Genomic DNA, 20007 nt, shown 5'->3' on the forward strand with positions numbered 1-20007 from the left:
ATTTTAGGTGGTCATTCGCGAAGATACAAACAGGAACAATCATTTAATGTTACTTTAGCAGACTTAGCAGTGTTACTTCTTTCTTTCAATTTTTTCAAACCTGTATGTTATGAGTATTAACAAGTTTAGTTTATGTTTTGTAATCCTCGCACCTTAATTTAAATAATGAACTTTTTAGCCATTGAAGTTTAAAAGTACTAAAAGTAGTTCTTACCGGCCATTGGATTTACCGCCGCGTCAACAAGGATTGAGATGACAGGTGGTGCTCCATCTGGACAGTCCGGTCTGAAGAACAGGGATTTCTGACACTGTGCTGCCTGTGCAGCCTCTCAGCAGCATGCTGTGGCTGCAGATCACAGACAGACAGAGCTTTATAGAGTTAACATGGCAACAGGTGGCCAATGAGGGCTGCTGTCACTGCACTGTGGATTGAACGTGGTATTAATCTGATTACAGTAAATATGCCAGAAAACACTGTAGATGACATGAAGTCAGTTTCTTACAGCTTTGTAGTCCCACCTGGAAAACCAAATCAGATGACAATGTTATGAGGAGCTACTGTTATTTACATCAGTTTTATGCTTTATATTGTGACTATGTTAAATGACATTGTCCCTTTTAAATAAATAAATGAAACGAAATGAAGTTAATCTGCACCAATGAGCAAAATGTGATATAGAGCACCCATCCCGCTTCTAAACCACCCATTTAAAATAACATGTATACGACTGGCTGCATTGTTACACCTGCATCAGTTATCACTGATATTTGCAGTTTATTGTTTTCCGTCTATATTAGAAATATCACAGCTATCTGATCATTTGGTGTTGTGTCCTGGGTGTTTTTATTGTGATATTTCTGAAGTTAAAAAAGCAAATATTGTAGATTTGCCAAGTATTTGCAACTCATTAATTTTAAAATGCCTTGTATTATATATTAAAAAAAACCACAACAGCCAACTGCAAAGACAAGGATGAAGCTGGACAGATGTGCAAACTGCATTGGAGCACTGGAGGCATGGAGAAACTTTGGGCTCATGTACTGAGCATAAGTTTAATTTTCCAAAATTACTGAAGGTGTAAGGAAAGCAAAACACAAGATCAGCTACAGGCCACTTGAAATGTCAGGACACTCCTCACATATTAAACTAATCTAAATGTACTGTTTTTCTATTTAAATTTATGTATTGGTTTATTTGCTTTTTAATTTATTCATTCATTCAGTCATTCATGCAAGGGAACAAAACACCATTTTGTGTGTTTTCATTTTAGTTTGTATGAAAGTGTGTATAAAACAAAACATAGGAAAGGGAAACACAGCTTACAGTGTGTTTGTTTGTACTATATGAAGTCAGTTTTGAGCAGATTTTAAACTACTAGCACCTTGTTTTCCATCTTATCTGCATTTCTTACCTTATTCCATACTTCCACGGCTCATTTATAAACTTCCCTGAAATGTTTGGTGATGCTTTTTTAACTTTTGAACCTGAGTTTTGCTAACAGAGTTAACTGACTTTGAACATGGTATGGTTGTTGGTGCCAAACAGGCTGGTCTGAGTATTTCAGAAAATGTTGATCAAATGGCATTTTCCCATAAAACCATCTCTAGGTTTTACAGAGAATGAAAAAGAAGAACTGGTGGGAGCTGATATAAAAGCAACGCTATCAAATAACCACTTGTTTAAACCCAGGTATGCATGAGAACATCTGAACACACGGCATGTCAAATCTTGAAGCAAGAAGTAACAGTTTGAGCTGGAAATGTTGGTCTGATAGTGTTGCGGGTATTTTCATGGCACACTTAGTACCAACTGTGTATTGTTTACACACTATAGCCTAGCTGAGTATTGTTGCTGGACATGTCTATCCCCTTTCGATCACAGTGTATCCATTTTCTGATTCTTTTCTCAGCAAGATAATGCACCATGACACAAAGCTCAAATCATATCATTCTGGTATCTTCAATATAACGGTGAGTTCACTGTTCACACAGAGCACATTTACGGGATATGGTAGAACAGGAGATTCTCATCATGGATGAGCAGCAACTGTGTGATGCTATCATGTCAGTACGAACCAAAATCTCTGAGGAAAGTTTCCAGCACCGTTCAATGGGTCAAAAATAAGTTCTGAAGGCATTTGGGGATCAAGGCTAGTACCAGCAAGGTGTACCCAATAAAATGTCCATTGAGCATATTTCCAAATCATTTCTAAGTTTTTTTTTTATAGTATTAAGTATTTCTGTCTCACCATTTTTAGACTGAACATGCAACTTCAGATTTCCAAGTAGTGCACTCTCACTCCTCACAGATTGTATCACTCTATCTCCACCTCAGCATTTATCTGTTGACTCTGACTATTTGTACAAAGGAGCTATTTTGTACATATGCTCCAGTCTCTGCTTCTGAATAAACTCCACATGAGAGGAGAAATGTCCCTTTTTGGTTTCTCTAGAGTCCGGAAGCAGTGGGTGGAAGTGAAAGATAATGAGGCATCCAACAAGGGTTTCTTGTTTGTTATGTGAAGATGTGAGCAGATGCTAGTATGGAGTGCAAATACTACAGTAGGTCTGATGAGAGTCAAGTCTCAATATTTTTAAAGTTTCTTTAAACAAGAATCTTATTGTCCAATAAAAAATGTGAATTCTGTGACACAACTCCAGTCAAAAGAAAGAAAGGAAACATCCCCATTACAGTGTTCGAGGTTAAGAAGAAACACACATTCACACATGGCCTAATCTCAATTTGGAATAAAAATCTTTATTTCTTTTAGATTCTGCTACAAATTGCAGTAGTTTATTAGCATGCATAGTTTCACACAGTTAAGACAAGTAAAATCACAACTCTTTCTTCTTCTTTTTTTAAACAGCATGCATATACCCTCACATCCATTCATGAACAGTCTACAAATAATTTAGCTGTCCCAACAACTAAAGCGCATTTCACGCAGTCGTTTTGAAAATGTAATTCAGTGCATCAAATTTCTGAAAAATATTGCATCTACTTACCAAACTGGATTAGACTCACAAATAATGTTTGTAAACTTTCTTTGGCTTTTTTTTTACCATAAAGAAGCTTCCACTGCTTCCTTGGAAATATTAATAATGAAGGTAAGGAAGCTGGTACACTACATGGACAAAAATATTGGACCGCCTACCCATAGCTTCATCTTAACAAGACATATTAGACAATTCTCCAGCGTAGTGGGCACTGTTTGGGTAAGGCCCCCCTTTTTTTTTTGTTCCAGCATCAATGTACTCCAAGCAAGATCCATAAAGGCATAGCTGGTGTGGGAGAACTTGCAGAGCTCTGACCTCAACCCCGACAAACACCTTTGGGTTGAAGTGGAATAGAGATCGCGACCAATCACACACAAAAAAATGATTCTTCACCCTCATAAACACAAAACAATAATTTTGAGCAAATTTCAACTGAACTATATAAAATCAAAGGTTAATTTATTCAAATAAGTCATTATTAAAGAAAATGTGCTTTATATAATCTAAATATATGCCAATCAAGTGCATTTAATTCAATTAGATTCAGTTAAATTTATCATTTGACTTTGTAACACTGTAGCAAAATTAGACAGAAAACTTACGTATTACTTATAGTCAGCATTTCGAACAGAGTTAGAGTGGGAATTAAGAAATGGGATTTAGGTGTAGTGTATAGGTGGCCCAATAGCTTTGTCCGTGCAGTGTATTAAAGATAAGCATGTGCCAGGAGGGAGTTCGAGAGTGAGGTTGGTCGTTTGACTGATATTGAGGTATTAAAGGTAAAAGTGTAAATGTTGCACCAAGTGAGATTTTTCAGAAATATTTTGTTCACTCAGCAAAACTCACAAAGAAACTCAAAATTATCAAAGCTCGCTGATGATAATAAAAGCACTAACCCCATCTCTTTACCACCTATAATTTACCTCTTTGTTGATCCCACGCCTGCACAGTCAGGCATGGATGATTTCTCAGTGTCAAAACATGTTTTGTGTATTCTGAATATACTCGCGGAAGTAATTCAGAAATAGCAAAACACAGCATATATATAAAAAGTAAGGCCTATCTTCAAGATTAGCAAGTTGCAGTTGAAAGAGTCCGTCAGTCTTATGCACAGTGGCAATGACACACACATAAATATATATGTATAGTCTATATATCACAGTAAAATAGGTATAATGTTATTAAAGTCATGAGAACTGTATCGGTGCTACATAACATATACCGAACACATACTGGGTCACGATAGTCTCCAGTGACATAACACATGTACAGCATAAGGTGGAAAGAAACAACAGTATGCACAAAACACAAACACGCTGCTTGACAGGGGTCACGTAACATGTTTCTATATTGCCATTTGTATTTGTGCTTCAGAGACGCTCGGCATTAAAAAAAGGAATGTGCTGTATGAGTTCGGGTGTTTGCTGGCATACTGCTGCTTCTTCTTAATTGCTACAATTATTAAAGTGTAATGGCATGTAGTTTGTAGGTGAGCAAAACAGCTTCACCCATTGAGTCAGGAGAAAAAGCACATCAACATTAGAAATGTTGTCGTTAAAGGAAAATACGTTTGTAAAAACTACTTTGCAAAAGTCAGAAATGCAGCTATTGGTTTTGTTTATGCTCTTGGAAACAGCAGCAGCATATTATTCTTAACAGTGTTGCTCCTGACTGTAGTCGTCAGCATTTGTGCTTCAGCGTGGCAGTTTCAGGGCAGGGTTTGATATGTGTTCTTGTTTTGTTTTTTTGCTGTCTTCTTCACTGACAGATTCAGAAGTTCAAGCTTCATCAGTATTCTGTGCTACTTGCACTTCTTTTCCTCCAAAACCCAACAGAGAATCCAGGCTGTCGTTTTAGCTCTCAGCCAGGAACTCACCGAGACATCATCCGCACAAATTCTGAAAATTAAACAAAGGAGAGATTATTCACACAGTGCAGGGACCTCCTGTGGTGGCCAGAACGGAGCAGAACTACAGTATGGTTGTTGGAGATACTGGAGCACAAGCTGACCTTGCTCAGTAGCAGCAGAATATGAGAAATCCAGTATTTGCTTCAAAGTCCTGAATATATTTATATTGCTTCCAAAAAAAATGTCTTAATGATATCGCCAGAGATCGTGTGCTGCTAAATGAGCATGACTTGATCTCTAGGCCATGCATTAACTTGGGTATTATTACTGCCAATCTATCTCTGTCAACAAAGAAAATATGCAAGTTAAATGGTCAATGACACATCAGCTCATGAGTTTATGTAAGAGAAACTCAGTTTTTGCCCTTTATTTTGTACTGATGATGTCATGGGGCTAATAATATGTTAGTCTGAAGATAGTTGGGTAAATATTGGGCTCAAACAAGATAATGATCACTGGATTTCATACAGCTATGTTTGGCATTTCTGTGCTTTTTAGCTTTGTTTTGGCTACACAGACTAGCACTTTGATTTTTCTTCCTCTAAAAGCTGAATGAGAGGAACCCTTGAAGGTCTTTTTTTGAACTGAGTGGTTTCTTGTCATATTTCATGGCCTTCTTGACAAGATATATCTTTATTAATATATACTGAGGTGTCAAAACTGGTGTATACAGGTGATACCTTGAAATATTGTCTTCATGGGATAACAAACTGCTGTGAGCCACTCTCACATCTCCAGTAGCATTGTTTCCAGATGCAGCAGGCAGCTGTTTTCAGTGGTAAAGCGCCAAATGCTAGCCACACCACTGAGATGATGGAGCGTTAAGCAACTAAACAGACAGTATTTGTTATGTCTCCAGATTTATTCCCTGATCTCCGTTTGGTTCTTACGTGTAGTTATGGTTTAGGTTTTGATTTTTCATTTATTTTAGAGTGTGATAAGCCTCCAGCTTTTTGTTATTTGTGGAGTTATTAGTTATTTGCACGTTCTGTGTGTGCGTGTTTTACTGTGGCTGTTGCCCAGCTCCCTGATTAGCCTTGTGTATATAAATAGTCCTGTGTCCCCTTTCCTTTTGCCATTATCATGCTCTGTGTTATCACGTGGTATTTATTTTTTCTTGCGTTTCGACTTGTTTGGCACTTTGCAACAGCCAAAATAAGTCCTTGTTTATTAGAGTTCTGCCTCTCTGAGCTTTGTGTTTGTGTCCAGCACACGTCACATTTACCCTTGATATCAGTTTGCAGTGCTATATAAAAAAGCTTTAACAAAAAAAAAGCTATAAAGTTCCCAGAAGAGGACAAAAAAATCAATTAAAGTTTAATAAAGATATCAAAAAGCAAAACTACACATCAGGTTGAATCAGTCTGCAGGTGTTAGCAGGGCTTATAAAAGTCATAATCGCTGATCCACTTGCATGCACACAATGTTAAATAAGCACTGGATACATACTAATACTACAGGATCCTAAAACAGAGCTGAACTTGAGGTTTCAAGTAGATCTGAGTAGACCCCAATTCATACTGTCTATGAGAGCAATTTCTAAACCTCATTTCTTTTTCTACCCAATTATATTTGCTTCCATATCTATTTTTAGCTTTAAAACAATTACCGAGGCACTCGAGCGCATAACCAAGTGCTGAGTATTCATATTTATTCTCTCGTCAGCCTCATTAGCAACCTAATGGTTCTCTCCTGCCTCACGTCTTCTTGTACGTTCTTTTCTGATCTTCACCCAAAAACCTGAAATTATGTATCTCTAAGTTTAGTAACACTGCTGAGAACAGCAAAACAGCCTTAAATTTTCATCCCCGGCATCCTGCTGTATACATTTTTTTCTCTGTGGGTAATCTATGAGGTGACATAAACCTTTGGCAAGGAGATTATCTGAGACAGACCTACTGCTTCATCCCCTCACCTCACTCTCAGCATGGTATTGGTATATAAGGCAGACACATAGTGGGATTTTGCTTATACGTGAAATAGCTGTGTGCGTCTGTGTTTCAGAGATAGACTGAAGGTTGAGAGAGAAGGACAAAAGCAGAAAAAAAGGTTATACTGTGTTCACAGACATACTTCACAGTATTTTCTACCTTCAAAGTCTACATGTCCATCTCCGTTGATGTCGATGTCTCGCACTATTTCCTCCAGTTCTCTGTGTCCAACCTAGAAAAGTCAGGTTGGCGTGACAGTGTGAGCTTCTGTGGCACAAAGGTTTAAAAGCAGACAGGCTGGACAGTGATGGATGGAAAGCTACAGGCACGAGAGCAGCTCTGTACCTGCTGTCCCAGAAGTTTTTTCATGGCTTCTCTGAGTTCTGCAGTGCTAATCTCGCCATCACCATTAGTATCGAACTGAAAATGGGAAATAAACACATTACTAAAAACAAAAAATATTTATTGGTATTAAATGAAAATATAGCATTGAAAAAAATGCCGCCTTTCCTTACCTCTTTGAAGGCATCCCTCAGCTCCTTCACCCCTATCATGTCTGCTGTTTCAGCCAGAAGTTTGGGCCCCATGAGTTCAACAAAGTCTTCAAAGTCAACATGTCCTCCCACTGTTGAATAAAATGTCAGCTTTTATGAGCAAAAACTGGCAGAATTTTTTTTCTTCATTTCAACATTATCATATGAATAGTAATGGTGAAGAGTAAACTCTAATTTTAAAGGGTCAGTTTACCCCAAAATCCTGGCAGCTAGCACTATTTATCAATCTTCAATGTTCTGATTGGCTGTAAAGGTGCTTATTTTACCTTAAATATAGCGGTATTAGATGGCAATATGTAGTGATGACCAGAGACCAAGGAAGTGGGAATTTCATGAGTTAAAATGTCCTGATTCTTTTTGTGAAGAATACTAGGATGTCAAATGTCAACCTTTTAAACTTCCAAACAAAGGTTTGTGTAATCCGGTTGTGATTTCCTGAAGGCTGTGCAAATCTTGTAGCCAGAACACACAAGCTGAGTGTCACGTTCAGTTTACATTCACCATAAGGTAAGTGCATTTGGTTCCATTACATAAAAGAGAAGACTGATATCTCTACAGCCAACCTCTCCAAAACTGGGCGGTACTTATCAGAACAATCTAGATGGATAAGCAGCGCTACAGGATAAAAGAAGTGAATGCATATGAGGGTGAAATCTCTCTTTCAATTTTTATGCATATTTGGCAATGAATCAAGCACACAGGCACACTTCTAACTTACAGTTCATGTTGATCTGCTGGCTCAGTTCTATTAGCTCCATCTCTGTTGGCATGTATCCCATAGTTCTCATGCAATTCCCCAGGTCTTTACAGCCAATGAACCCATCTTTGTCTTTGTCAAACTCCTTGAAGGCCTCGCGCAGCTCTGAAACCAAGTGAAATTAAGTGTAAATGTGACAAAGATGTGTTGAAAACTTCTTCAGAATACTGTAAAATTCACTCTTTATTTTTACTAACAACATAGCATACCATCCATTTCTTCTGGCCTCAGCTCTCGATCCTGTGGAGGATCATATTGCAAGTTAGTACCTAAACACTGCTGATATCTTAAAAAATCAGGCCAATTCCCAGCATACAAAATGACACTGTAAAAAAAGTAAATTGGCAACCACAGTGCCACAGAGCGCCACGAGCTTTCAGTTTTCACTCCAGCTATAGAGAGAAAGAAATTATTAGTGGGATCACACAGTTAATAAAACATTGAGTCTTCTATTTATAATTAGGCAGTGGGATCAAAGTGAAATAACAGAAACAAAATGTATGGCCTTTGTTGCAGCAGAAAAGAATCAGAACCATTTACTGTGTCTTTAGAACGGATGTGTGCTCAATGAGTGAAAATTGTTAGTATTTAGGGTAAATACAGAGACTAAAGGAAGATGTTAATACAAAATAATATGTGTCAGTCCATTGAATTAGAATAACTAGTCTCGACCCCTGTATCCTTTAAGAAGTCCCATATGAGAGCTCATCATCAGAACAGTCGCCCGCACTGAGGATTTCAGCATTGCTCCTGCCTTTAATAACAAGACCTTGAGTCGTGTTGTCAGCTGCTGGGAATAGATGAAGAGAAATAATCACCATGTGAGTAGCATTTCTGCCGCCGCCATAACCTGTCCTAATAATCCTCCATCCAGCAACAAAATGCATCCATCTTCATGCATAACAGATGCTCACATGCCCTTTCAGCATTCAACTTAAATTATCCAAAAAAAAAACGTCTTCTAAGCCCGACCGCTCTTCAATACATGCAGGAAGTGCTGACATTACAGTAGAAGGTGATTGCTACACACATGGGATTTGGTTATTGTGCATGTACTGCATTGTGTGCTATAATCTCTCTTGGCATGCATGCACATGATATTTTCTGGACTTACGTACAGCCTGCCGGCTCTCAGCGAAGCCCTTGCGTAGAAAGATGCATGCAGGCCCCAGTACGTTGTGCATGTTGGCTCCATTCTGGGCCAGGGCTACTAGTGGCTCAAGATAGGCCCCCCCAGATCCCCCCTCCTCACAGGATTGCACTGCTTTGTAGTTCTTCTTCTGGTCCTGAAGAAGCATCCGGTGGGTAGCCGGATATGGATGAAGAGGCAAAGACAGGGGTAGAGAGTGTGACTCAGTTTGTTGAGGTATTGTTTCAACAAGGAGCCAACATGGAGATGGGAAGAAGGGAGGGTTCAGAGGAGGATCATAGATGATAGACATATGTCTGTCAGTCATTGGAAAGTGTGGAGTCAGGTGAGTCATGACAGAGGAAAGGATCTCAGCGACAGACAAGTGGGTGTAAAATATAGTGACAGAGCAACTGATGGCATCTACGTATAAATCCATCCAGCAAAAACCATCCTGCACAGCAGAACACTGCAGAGCAGGATGCAGGCCTCTTTTCATGTCACAAAGCAATAGCCTAATGTAAATAGTGCCTATCATTTTTTAATGGTCCTCACAGGTTATTGTGATCATTTTGATTCATTACACAATGTGGTTTGACTTTAGTAGCTTTGGCTATTGTTTCCAGTGATTACGATAACACTGCACTCACCACAATTGCCGAGATGTGGGGAAACAACAAGTCCAACTCCACACACTGGTCACACTTAACTCTGATATCAGTTTTTTTGCTCTACAGGGATGAATTGTGATAATAATAATAGTAGTAGTAGAAAGCAGTTGCATGATTGCTCCCCAGATCTTATCACAGAAAATGGAAAGTGCAATATTATCTAAGCAATGGCCAGAACTAACAAAATAAGACCCACGCTTTACTAAAATCAAAGAATTTCTTAATATTTTTTCTACAAGAGTGTTTGTGCTTTTGACTGACACAATTTATTTTTAGATTGCAAATCTGTAAGCAGTAGTTCTTTTAGTTCAGCACGAGGTCAAATAAGGGCATTTAGAGTGTTATAGTGAGTCCATGCAAGTCAGCTACAGCACTATTGCTGGGATTGTTACTTAAAATTACCCAGAAATGGCTAGTTTTCTGTTTTTTTGTTTTGTGTTTGGCGGGTTTGTGCACATTATAAAACAGTTTTCCTGAAGGTGATGCTGACGTTCAGCCAGCCATTTAATTATAATCACCAATTAGCCAATCAACCAGGGGGCGAATGTTGTTCTCTCACATCAGTCATTGTGATTACCGAGAGGGCTACAAGTTAATTAAAACAGTTTTTTTTAAGCCAAATAAGGTCCAGAAGGTCCAGCTGCAGACCAACACAGCTCAGATTGCTATTTAAAAAACAGAGTCTAATGTGCATTTTGGTCAAGATGAGATTAACTAATTTTAATGCACTAATATGTCTTATAAAACATGTCACATTGGTCTAGTTTTGAATTGCTGCACTTTAACATCCAACTCAATGCAGGAATTTAAAGCTAAAAGGTAGAGAAGTAGACGTTATATCACAACGAGTTACCAGCGGACCATTTTGCTGTTGTTTTAAATCTTTCTGACATGAATTTGTACAACGTTCAGATGCTTTATACTGTCAGCACAAGACATCTGCATGCATATGCAATGAAAAATTTATATGCATGCTTGTGCAATATGCACAAACACACACTATTATGCGCTCTACAAATGACCTTCACACTCCATCTGTTACCATGCCAGTCGTCCTGCCAGTTCGTGCATTCCTACAGTTTTCACCACAGGAGCGGATGCCCACTGGGTAATCTGACCAAGTGATGCATGGAGCGGGGCTGTCTGTGGCTATATCGTGCCAGAAAAGTACTATGAACACATGCGCTAGCTTTTATATAACTAAAAAAGAAAATACACGTACACACGCACACACACGCACATACAAGACCAAAGAAAAATCTGAAAGGATGTCAAAGAAACGCTGAAGTCAAGCAAGAACTTCTTCAGCACTCCAACCAATTTTTGCACAGATGGCATCAACAGTTGCTTGTCATATTGTTCTTCCTCAAGGATGTGCAGCTGGCGCAATAAAGGAAATTCTATTCGTGGGTCTGTCTCCCTGCTACACTGACAGTCTATTCAAGCATACGCTGATACGTGAAAGATGTAATCCAAAATTAGATGTATTAATAAGCCCAAAGACTCTGAGCCAGTGAAAACAGCACACCTGTTTGCAACATTTTCATTGCCTGATCGCATCCTGCAGGTGCTGTTCAACAAGGTAGCATCTTCACCTGGCTGATAAGGTGGTGTGCAGCCTGACTGACCTTAAGTGATGTGATCCTAATTCACAGATGCAGTCGACAGGTCAACCGAGAGAACTGACCAGCCCCTTGAACCTCTATGTGAATACATGCACTGATAAGGAAAGAGAAATCTTTCTGAAGTCCTTAAAAATGTCAACGTGTAAATGCAGACTGAGTTTTAAAGATCAAAACTAAAAGCTCCTGACTTGACTAAAAGTACATAAGAGACGAGCTTTAATCTTAAATTATTCTGCCGTTATTCTCCACACAGCCTAAATGTAAAATATCTAACAGTACGCCAGCTCAGTCAGTGCAGATCCAGTCAAATAGCCATCGGTCAGGTTGGGGACAAACCATTAGAAAAACATGCACCAGGAAGGAGGAGATTCAAGGAGAATGAAAAACCTCAAAGCGGACCTTACCTTCTTGGTGAAAATTTTAAGCGACTTTACAGAGTTGCCCATTGCAAAAACAAACAAACCAAAAAAAAAAAATCTTCCTGTCTTATGTTTTCTCTCTAACTGTGGCTGTGTTAGTGAGCCTGCATGTAAGTGCACGTGTATGCATGTGTGTTTGCGAGTGTTTCCAGGCATGCATGGGAATAAGAGTGATTAGAAAGCGAAAGAGGGTTCAGTGGGTCATTGACTAATAAAGGAAGACATTTGGGAGAAGGCAGGGAGAAGAGCAGGGATATAATAGGAGGTACGAGGGGAAGAGGACGGAGAGGAGTGTGCAGGGAGGACCTGGAGGCAAGGACACTGGAACGAGGGGGAGGGACACTGAGACAAAGGGAGGGAAATATGTAAACAAGAATGACGGACAGGTCAGAAAAAACACAAAGATGCGCGAAAGAGAGGAAGCATGCATGTAATCAGCTCGAGATGCAAATGCCAGAAGTAGAAAAGAAAGACTGCTTATTCATTCTATCCTCTCTCCTACTGTGTCTTCCCTCCCTCTACCCTTTCTCTCTTCTCTCTCTGTCTCTTTTATCTCTCTCTCTCTCTTCTTTCTCTGTCCGTCAGTCTGTCTCATGCTCTTTTCCCCCTCAATTGCTCCCCCAAGTCCTGCTCACCCCACAGTTCTAAACCATCTATACGAATGTGACAGAAGAAGCTCGTTCGGACAAGCATATTACCTTCCCCTGAGCAAGATGCTGGAGACACTAATCCAAACATGCACACACGCACATGCACACACAGACACATCTCTCTCTCTCTCTCTCTCTCTCTCTCTCACCCTCTCTCTCTCTCCCTCTCTCTCTCTCACTCGTACACACGCTCGATTAGACACTCTTGGATGTGGGGCTGTGGAGCTAAAAATATAACACACGCTCTCTCTTCCCCCCCTATTCCCACCACTCTACCCCCAGCATCCATCCCTGCTCTCTCTCCCTCTCCCTGTATGTGTCGACCACACACATACACACAAAGACGTAGAAGCATCACAAAGTCACGTTAAGCTTGAAGGGCTCGGATTCAGATCAAAGCTAAAATGTGCAAGAAATGACACATGGATTCTGAACCACCGCGCTGGAGGATTCAAATCAGTGTGTGCAAATGCAAACACACACAGACGGAAAATAAATGCTCTCTCTCAGCCTGTCTTACGCACACACACACACACACACACACACAAGCATACATTTGTTGTCAGGCACAATGACCAAAAATGTGGCTTTCTAAAAATGAAGCCTCTGTAAAAACAGTAGTGAAAATGAAAATGCATGCAAATGCATTAATTAACTGATCAACACTTTGTCCTACTGGGCTTCACATTTAAAGTAAATGCTGTACCTTTTATTCCAGGGTGCAATAAAAATGTAACAAACAAAAATATGAGCTTAAAGTCTGATCAGTTGCTGTATTTTAGCACCTAAAACTAAGACAATAACAACTTCAAGTGCTGCTCTTAAGTTAATTCACTCATTTCATTTTGTCTCACTATATGTGTTTCCATACCATTTTGCATTTACTCGTTAGTTATTATTGACCTCTGGTTCTCTTCCACAGTGTTTCTTCCTCCCCTCACCCCTAACAGCTCACGAGAGATGGCCGCCCCTCCCTTAGCCTGGTTCTGCCGGAGGTGACTTCCTCTTAAAAGGGAGTTATTCCTTCCCACTGTCACCAAGTTCTTAGGGGGGGCATCTAATTGTTAGTGTGTCCTCTATTTTTTGTAGTGTCTTTACCTTAAAATATGAAGTGCCTTAAAGGGACTATTGTTGTGATTTGGTGATACATACTGTACACATATTGCATAACTTTAAAATGCACAGAGTGTTTATTGCAGGAGTTTTAAGTGAGAATTCAGACATGTTCTTATTGACATGTCCCTCTTAAGTAAAAGCCCTTCCCTCTGAGGCATATTTTAAGGTATGTAAACAAGTTCTGCCTTAAACATTTATTATTTATGACCAGTTTGGGTTTTTTTGCACATGATAAAATGAAGGATTATTTCTTAAAACCAAGCTTTTGTTTGATAGCAAATCTAATTATGTTGGTAATGTTTAAAAAGAAAACTGAGGAGAAGCTTTTAGGATTTTGGTAGTCGTCATTTTATGCAGGAAAAGTTCTTCTTTCTGTCAGCAACATGCACTCCTGAGGTAACTTCACAGTTGGTCGCTGCGGCACTGACGTGCATCAATATTTCCCCCTCCTGTTCGACCTTGTCTATTCACTGATGTTCTAATAAACACATTCACGCCCAAGTTGCTTCACATCTAACTCCCATTCAATATCTGAGCGGCTCCTCTGCGTTGTTCCTTGGGTGATTCATCCAGCCTCTCACCACAGGCTCATTGTGAACTTCAGAACACATCAGACGTCAGACACAGGAGCCGTCAGCTCTTATAATGTCACACTGTAGTGTGCACGGGCATGAGATCCATCCCTCTCTCTCTCTTTTTGCTGTATCCTTTCCCTTTTCCATACTCACTCTCGGATACTTTACCCACTAAGAAGCATGTCATTTACTTTCTTTGATATTAGTATCAGATGGTTATGGGGTGACCATTTATCAAGAGTCTACATGCACGCACAAGGCAGGAATCTAAATCAAACAGGAATATTAATCATTTCCTTTGCGATTTATTTGAGATTTGAGGTCAAACATAATCCTGTTTCATCCATCCTCGGCCATCAGCTGTGTTAAATGAGCTGAGAGAAGTAGGAGGGTGAGGGAGGGGACTGATGCAATAATAAGCTCACATGAGTTCACCAGCCGTTGTCCTCTAAAGCCACCGAGTTAATATTGCACAAACAAGGAGACTGTGACCACAGACTTCATGTGTTCGTTTGTGAGTTTGTCATCAAAGGACATCCGAGCAGTGAAAAGACACGCAGTGCGCACTTGCGTCATCTTCTTGTGTTTGGGTTGAGACGTCACAGTTTTTATCCTGCAGCTGATTCATTCATTGGAGTCAGATTATAGTCAGTATTTAAGTATTTTTCTTACAAACATCTGCTTTTATGTGAGAGGAGTTAAACATCCAGTGTGTCAGCAGGGGAAAAATATTCATATGTGTCTTTTTATTGCATGTCAGTTATTGCTGATTTTTTTTTTCTCTCCCTCTGAGTCATTTATCCCTTCTAGTCTGTCTCGCAGTCTCTCACACTGATTTTCCCTTTCAGCCTCAGGTCTGCATCAATATTTAGCATCATCACATGGGCACACATGCACTCACACACACACACTTCATAATGTAGCATGTGCATGTGTGTGCACGGGCCTCTAATCCTCATCTCAAAAAAGGGTTTACCTCCTTCTTGGAGATATAAATATACCTACCATATGTCTAAAAATAGCTTTGTATGTTCTAGATATGAAGGAGGCGTGTGTTCTTCTTATTTTCACCCTGATCTTTCTCCTCATTTTACGCATTTGTGCTCCCCACCCCCCCCCCCACCCGTAGGCACTCTCCTTTTATCCCTTCTCAGACGTCACCAAGGTCACTATGACCCAGGTCAAAAAAAGAAAAAGGAAAAAGGAAAGGAAGAGAAGGAAACATCAGTGCGTGCGAGTGCAAGACGAGTAACAGGAAGTGGAGTTAATCCGTGTTTTAAGACCTTTTCCTCAGATTGTCTTTAGACTTTTCAGGTGGGAGCGAGGAAGTGAGAGGTGATGAGCGTTTGCCTGATATAACAATCATCGGGTCTGCCAGTAAAGGCGCTCATTCTTCCTATTTTACATCCTTTGTCCCCCTCATTTATCAGATTCCTCCCCGCTTCCTTCACTTTCTTTTTCCTGCCCTTTCGCTTCTCCTGGCTCCCTGATGTGACATTCTCCCCCCACCTCACCCCCTCTCTCCCTCACCCACACACTGGCAGCTCAAAAACCTTGGTACAAATGATACTTGCTCCCTCTGCTGGTCAATGCACATCCTTCAACTATTATTTTAGAAAAAAAAGAGATTTCTCTTCATAATAATTTCTCATCACACATCTTTCAATAACAGTTCTCTACTACATTTCCACATTTCCTGCGAGAGTGTGCAGAACAAGGTCACAAAAACCGAGAGCTGTAGTTAGGCTCTTAAAATAGAAACAAATTTTCTACTGGGACGTAAAAGTGCTCTGTCCTCGATCAAGGTGTCCTTTTAAACCTGAATGGTTCAAAAGCCAGAATGTGCTGGGATAATGGGAGCTAATTACAGTGCACGGATGCTCTAAGGATAGAAAATTTGAAATCAAAAGCTGAGTGAATCACAGTGCCACAATCTCCCTATAACAAACAATCCGCAAAATGCAAACGGCAAAACACATTTGTCCTTATTCTAACCCCCACACTTGCCTCTGTGGTCATCGTGAGTCATCACGATTCACGTATTAAAATGTGAATTTTAAGATGATGGCTTGAAAAAACATTCACCGTCTTTCTCAATCAGGTAGCGCACTTGCAGAAGCCTGAATATTTTTGCCAAGACAGTCAAACAAAAAGTAATAAAAAGGGAAAAAAACACCCTGCCCTCCTCCAGTCTCTCATAATCAGGTCTTGTTGGGCTATTTTTAGCCTTCTCTACATGCAGCCAGTGTGTTCTGTTAGGATTGTGTGCAGATCTTGATGTTACATAAGAAAATATGAAAAGAAAGAGTTTGCAGGGAGTTTAATGCCTAATTGCTGGACCCGGTGTCAAGCTGCCACATCCCGATTTAAGAAGTACTAAAGGGCATACTATGACGATTGTGTTGTCAAATAAATGAAACAGCTTAGGTAAGACGCTGAGCAGGTGCAAAAGGAGAAATAAATAAATAAGAAAGCATGCCTGCATAAGCCTTCTCAGCTTTCTTCACTTTTCGTCCTCACACATGCATCATTCGCTTGCTGGCTCCTTCACACAAACACTGATGCTCACAGACTCACAACTAGCTCGCGTCCACTCACAAATTCGTTTTAGCTTTTGACGGCCGTGTTTGGCATGACTGAACTTCCGGGCGATATCACAAAACAAAGCACTTTGAGAATTCGTTACAAAAGTTAAAAGCAACAAATTACATTTGTTGCTTTTAACTTTTTCTAGCTTTCACAAATGTAATTCTTCCTCACTGTTCCCCTGAATCAAAAATCTGAATTTTTCCCATGTGGCATCTAGGCAGAAAATATCAGATCTCCTTATTCTATGCACATCAGCAGCTCTGGAGACTTTATATAGCACACCGCTGGATGGATTTTGCCTCACTGGAACCCCTAAGACTGATTGAAGCTCTGGCCTGGATTGAGGAGTTATTTCTAGAACACATTAGCACACTGAGAGGTAATTGTCTCCTCTTTAGCTCTTTATCATCCAAAGATGATGAAGAAGGATTGTAAGTGAAATGAGAAAAAAAGATTGGGGGGGGGGGGGGGGGGGGGTTGAAAAATCTAATGTGCAGCTTCTTGATCTGTCTGAGTAACAGGAGGAATTTGGCACCCTTTGTAGAAAACTAGTTTATTCGGAAGTGAACAGGTGGTGAAGTGATGCAGCCTGCATTTGTCACTCACCACGTTATTGGCAAACGCTTCACTTACCGTTGTGTGTGTGCGTGAGACACACGGGCTCTCATCACTGAAACATTTTCCACACAGGGGGGTAAGCTGATCCCCCTGCTGTCACTCAGGTGACAGCAACAATGAAAGTGACTGCATTCATATCGGGATGCATGAAAGACTACAGAGAGCGTGGAAGTAATGGATACCAAAAACAAACAGGAGCCAGATTTGGACTGAAAAGATGCATTCATTTTTAATTTGCCCAGAACGGGTGACACCCTGTCAGTCCAGCCTCACCTTCATCTCACCTGTGAAACCTGCTGCTGAATTTCAGCAGCTCTTATGAAATGCATGTATGCTGCAGTTAATGGACCAAACCTTTGCAGCAACGAACAGGAACCCAGAAGTAAAAAGCTGAATATCTAATCAGCAATATTAATTTTATTCATTTAGGATTGTTTTATTTATGTCCTTTTATACTGAAAGATCTGCTGTGACCCTGAATTGGATAAGAAAAAGACAATGGATGGATGGATGGATGGATGGGTGGGTGGGTGGATGGATGGACTTTCAAAACATTTTCTTTTTTATCTGTGAATGGAGATGGTCTGAATGTGATACACATGTCCACACAGAACATGAAGATCCAGTAGTGCAATCCAGTAAGGACCTCAAAGTGAGCAACCCGCATCACTTTGTAAATAGACTCAATTTTGATCTTTGTGGGGGAATAACAACGTTTTTCTCTTTAGTGCAAATAATTAAAAAAAAAAAACGAGTGTTCCAGTTTCTTCTGGTTAATGAGTCTGCTTTTTTTTTTATTCATGCTGCTACTGAGGAGTAATACAGCTTGATATTTTGCCCTTTGCATTATGCTACAACAAAACTCTGCAGACTTAGTATTAACGTCGTAACAAGACATTCTTTAATTTAACTTAAAAAGATTTAGAAAACTTAAAGAAGGTCAATCTATAAATTAATTCATAGATTTTTCCCAGTTTGAGCCTTTGATCAACTTTCGAACACTTTCGAAGTTTAAATGTTCTCCCCACCCCACAAACCTCCTTACCTGCCCAAAAACTGATTTCACTATTGGATGAAGACTGGAGTCATACTCAGAGGATGCTGCGTTTAGTCTTTTGGTTTTGCGGCTGGCCGCTGGCCGGACAGGTGCGCTTGTCGCAGGTGGGTCTGAGCTGAGGCTGGATGATGACCCGGTGACGACTCTCTCGCTGGACTCGAAGAAGAAAGCTGCATCGTCCTGGTGTTTTGGATAAGATGGGGTTGGTGAGGTTCTCCTGTCGTGTCTGGATCCGCCCTGCGGATGCGCAGCGGGAGGCACCTCACCTCGAGTGGAGTCGTGGTGGTGGTGATGATGATGATGAGACTGTTTGGATCTCGAGGACCTGATGTGCTGTTTCTGATGCCTGTTCATCCTGTGCCCCACATCCTCCTGAGTGTATTCTTCATCATCTTCATCATCAGCCAGGGTGGTCGGCTGCCGGTGAGTATGACTTTTCGGCGTCCGATGATGGTCACTTAAATGTCGAGAGTCGGCATGTCTTGGTTGGCAGAGAGGTCTCCGCACACTGGTCTCGCAGTCTTCCCTCCAGACCGCGTCCTCGCTGCCTCCAGCTCCGGCGTAATGATTATGGTGAGAGCGGTGGCTCCTGTGACCGTGGGGACCGCGATCCCCGTGGGCAGACCTGCGGTGGGGCCCCGATGTTCTAAGCAGAGAGGTGGTCGACTCGCTTTTGGGAAGAGATGAGCTCATCGTCCGCGCTCGTTTGACAGGCGAAGTGAAGCTGAGGAAGGATGAAGGTCAAGCAAAGGAAAAGAAGGCAGTCCTTCGCTACGTGCAGGTGTTCAGCCTCAGACGGTGGGACACCGCTCTTTAATCCACATCCACGCGCTCGATCAGCACTTGGCAGAGCGCAGAGAGGAAGTTGGAGCACCTGAGCGAGAGAGTGGCAGCAGAAAAATGTAGAAGTTGAGCTCTGTCAGCTAGCCGGTCAGTCACGGGGGGGCTCCGCTAAGTTTGGATGACAGCACTGTGTTGCGCTGCCGCGTGTCACATGCGGCAGCAAGTTCACTCCGCTCCACGTCACTACACATAATTTCACACGTAATGAGCAGCTCGATTAATTCCCCCCCCCCCCCCCCTTTTTTTTTTTTTTTTTTTTTAAACCAGCAGTTGCTTGGACGTTTCTGCTCACGTTCATGTTTTACATACAGTGGATGATGTATCAAAATCACAAACATCGACAGAGAAATGTTATTAGACCAGACAGCAGTCAGGACTTCCAACAAGTGGCTTCAGTGACATTAACGCGAGTGGACAGTGGTCATTGTTTTCAAGGACGGGCAAGGTAGATCCTCTGTGTCCTGCAAATCTGGAACTTTTATCGAACACTTCACGAGGTAGAAGCACTTTTAAGTTGGAATTAACGCTGATCCCCCTTGAGACACAACACAAAGCAACAGTAAAACA

General features: G+C 40.8%; 1 protein-coding gene across 4 annotated transcripts; it reads right to left on the reverse strand.

The window, feature by feature from the left end:
- Positions 1–2738: 2738 nt before the first annotated feature.
- cabp1b (calcium binding protein 1b) lies at positions 2739–19553 on the reverse strand. 4 transcript variants are annotated; one of them, XM_035907030.2, is made up of 8 exons: positions 18586–19553; positions 9267–9434; positions 8358–8388; positions 8110–8253; positions 7353–7462; positions 7183–7257; positions 6997–7069; positions 2739–4895 (listed from the first exon to the last, which is right to left on the reverse strand). In XM_035907030.2, the coding sequence occupies exons 1-8, from the start codon at positions 19288–19290 to the stop codon at positions 4870–4872; spliced, it is 1332 nt and encodes a 443-aa protein (XP_035762923.2). In that variant the 5' UTR covers positions 19291–19553; the 3' UTR covers positions 2739–4869. The 4 variants fall into 4 exon arrangements, with proteins under 4 accessions (XP_035762923.2, XP_006788899.1, XP_087699800.1 ...); XM_006788836.2 differs by lacking the exon at positions 18586–19553 and adding an exon at positions 11978–12744; XM_087843674.1 differs by lacking the exon at positions 9267–9434.
- Between the last annotated feature and the right edge of the window lie 454 nt (positions 19554–20007).

This window comes from Neolamprologus brichardi, chromosome 7, assembly GCF_056152115.1.
Source record: "Neolamprologus brichardi isolate AB-2024 chromosome 7, ASM5615211v1, whole genome shotgun sequence".
Lineage (NCBI taxonomy): Eukaryota > Metazoa > Chordata > Actinopteri > Cichliformes > Cichlidae > Neolamprologus > Neolamprologus brichardi.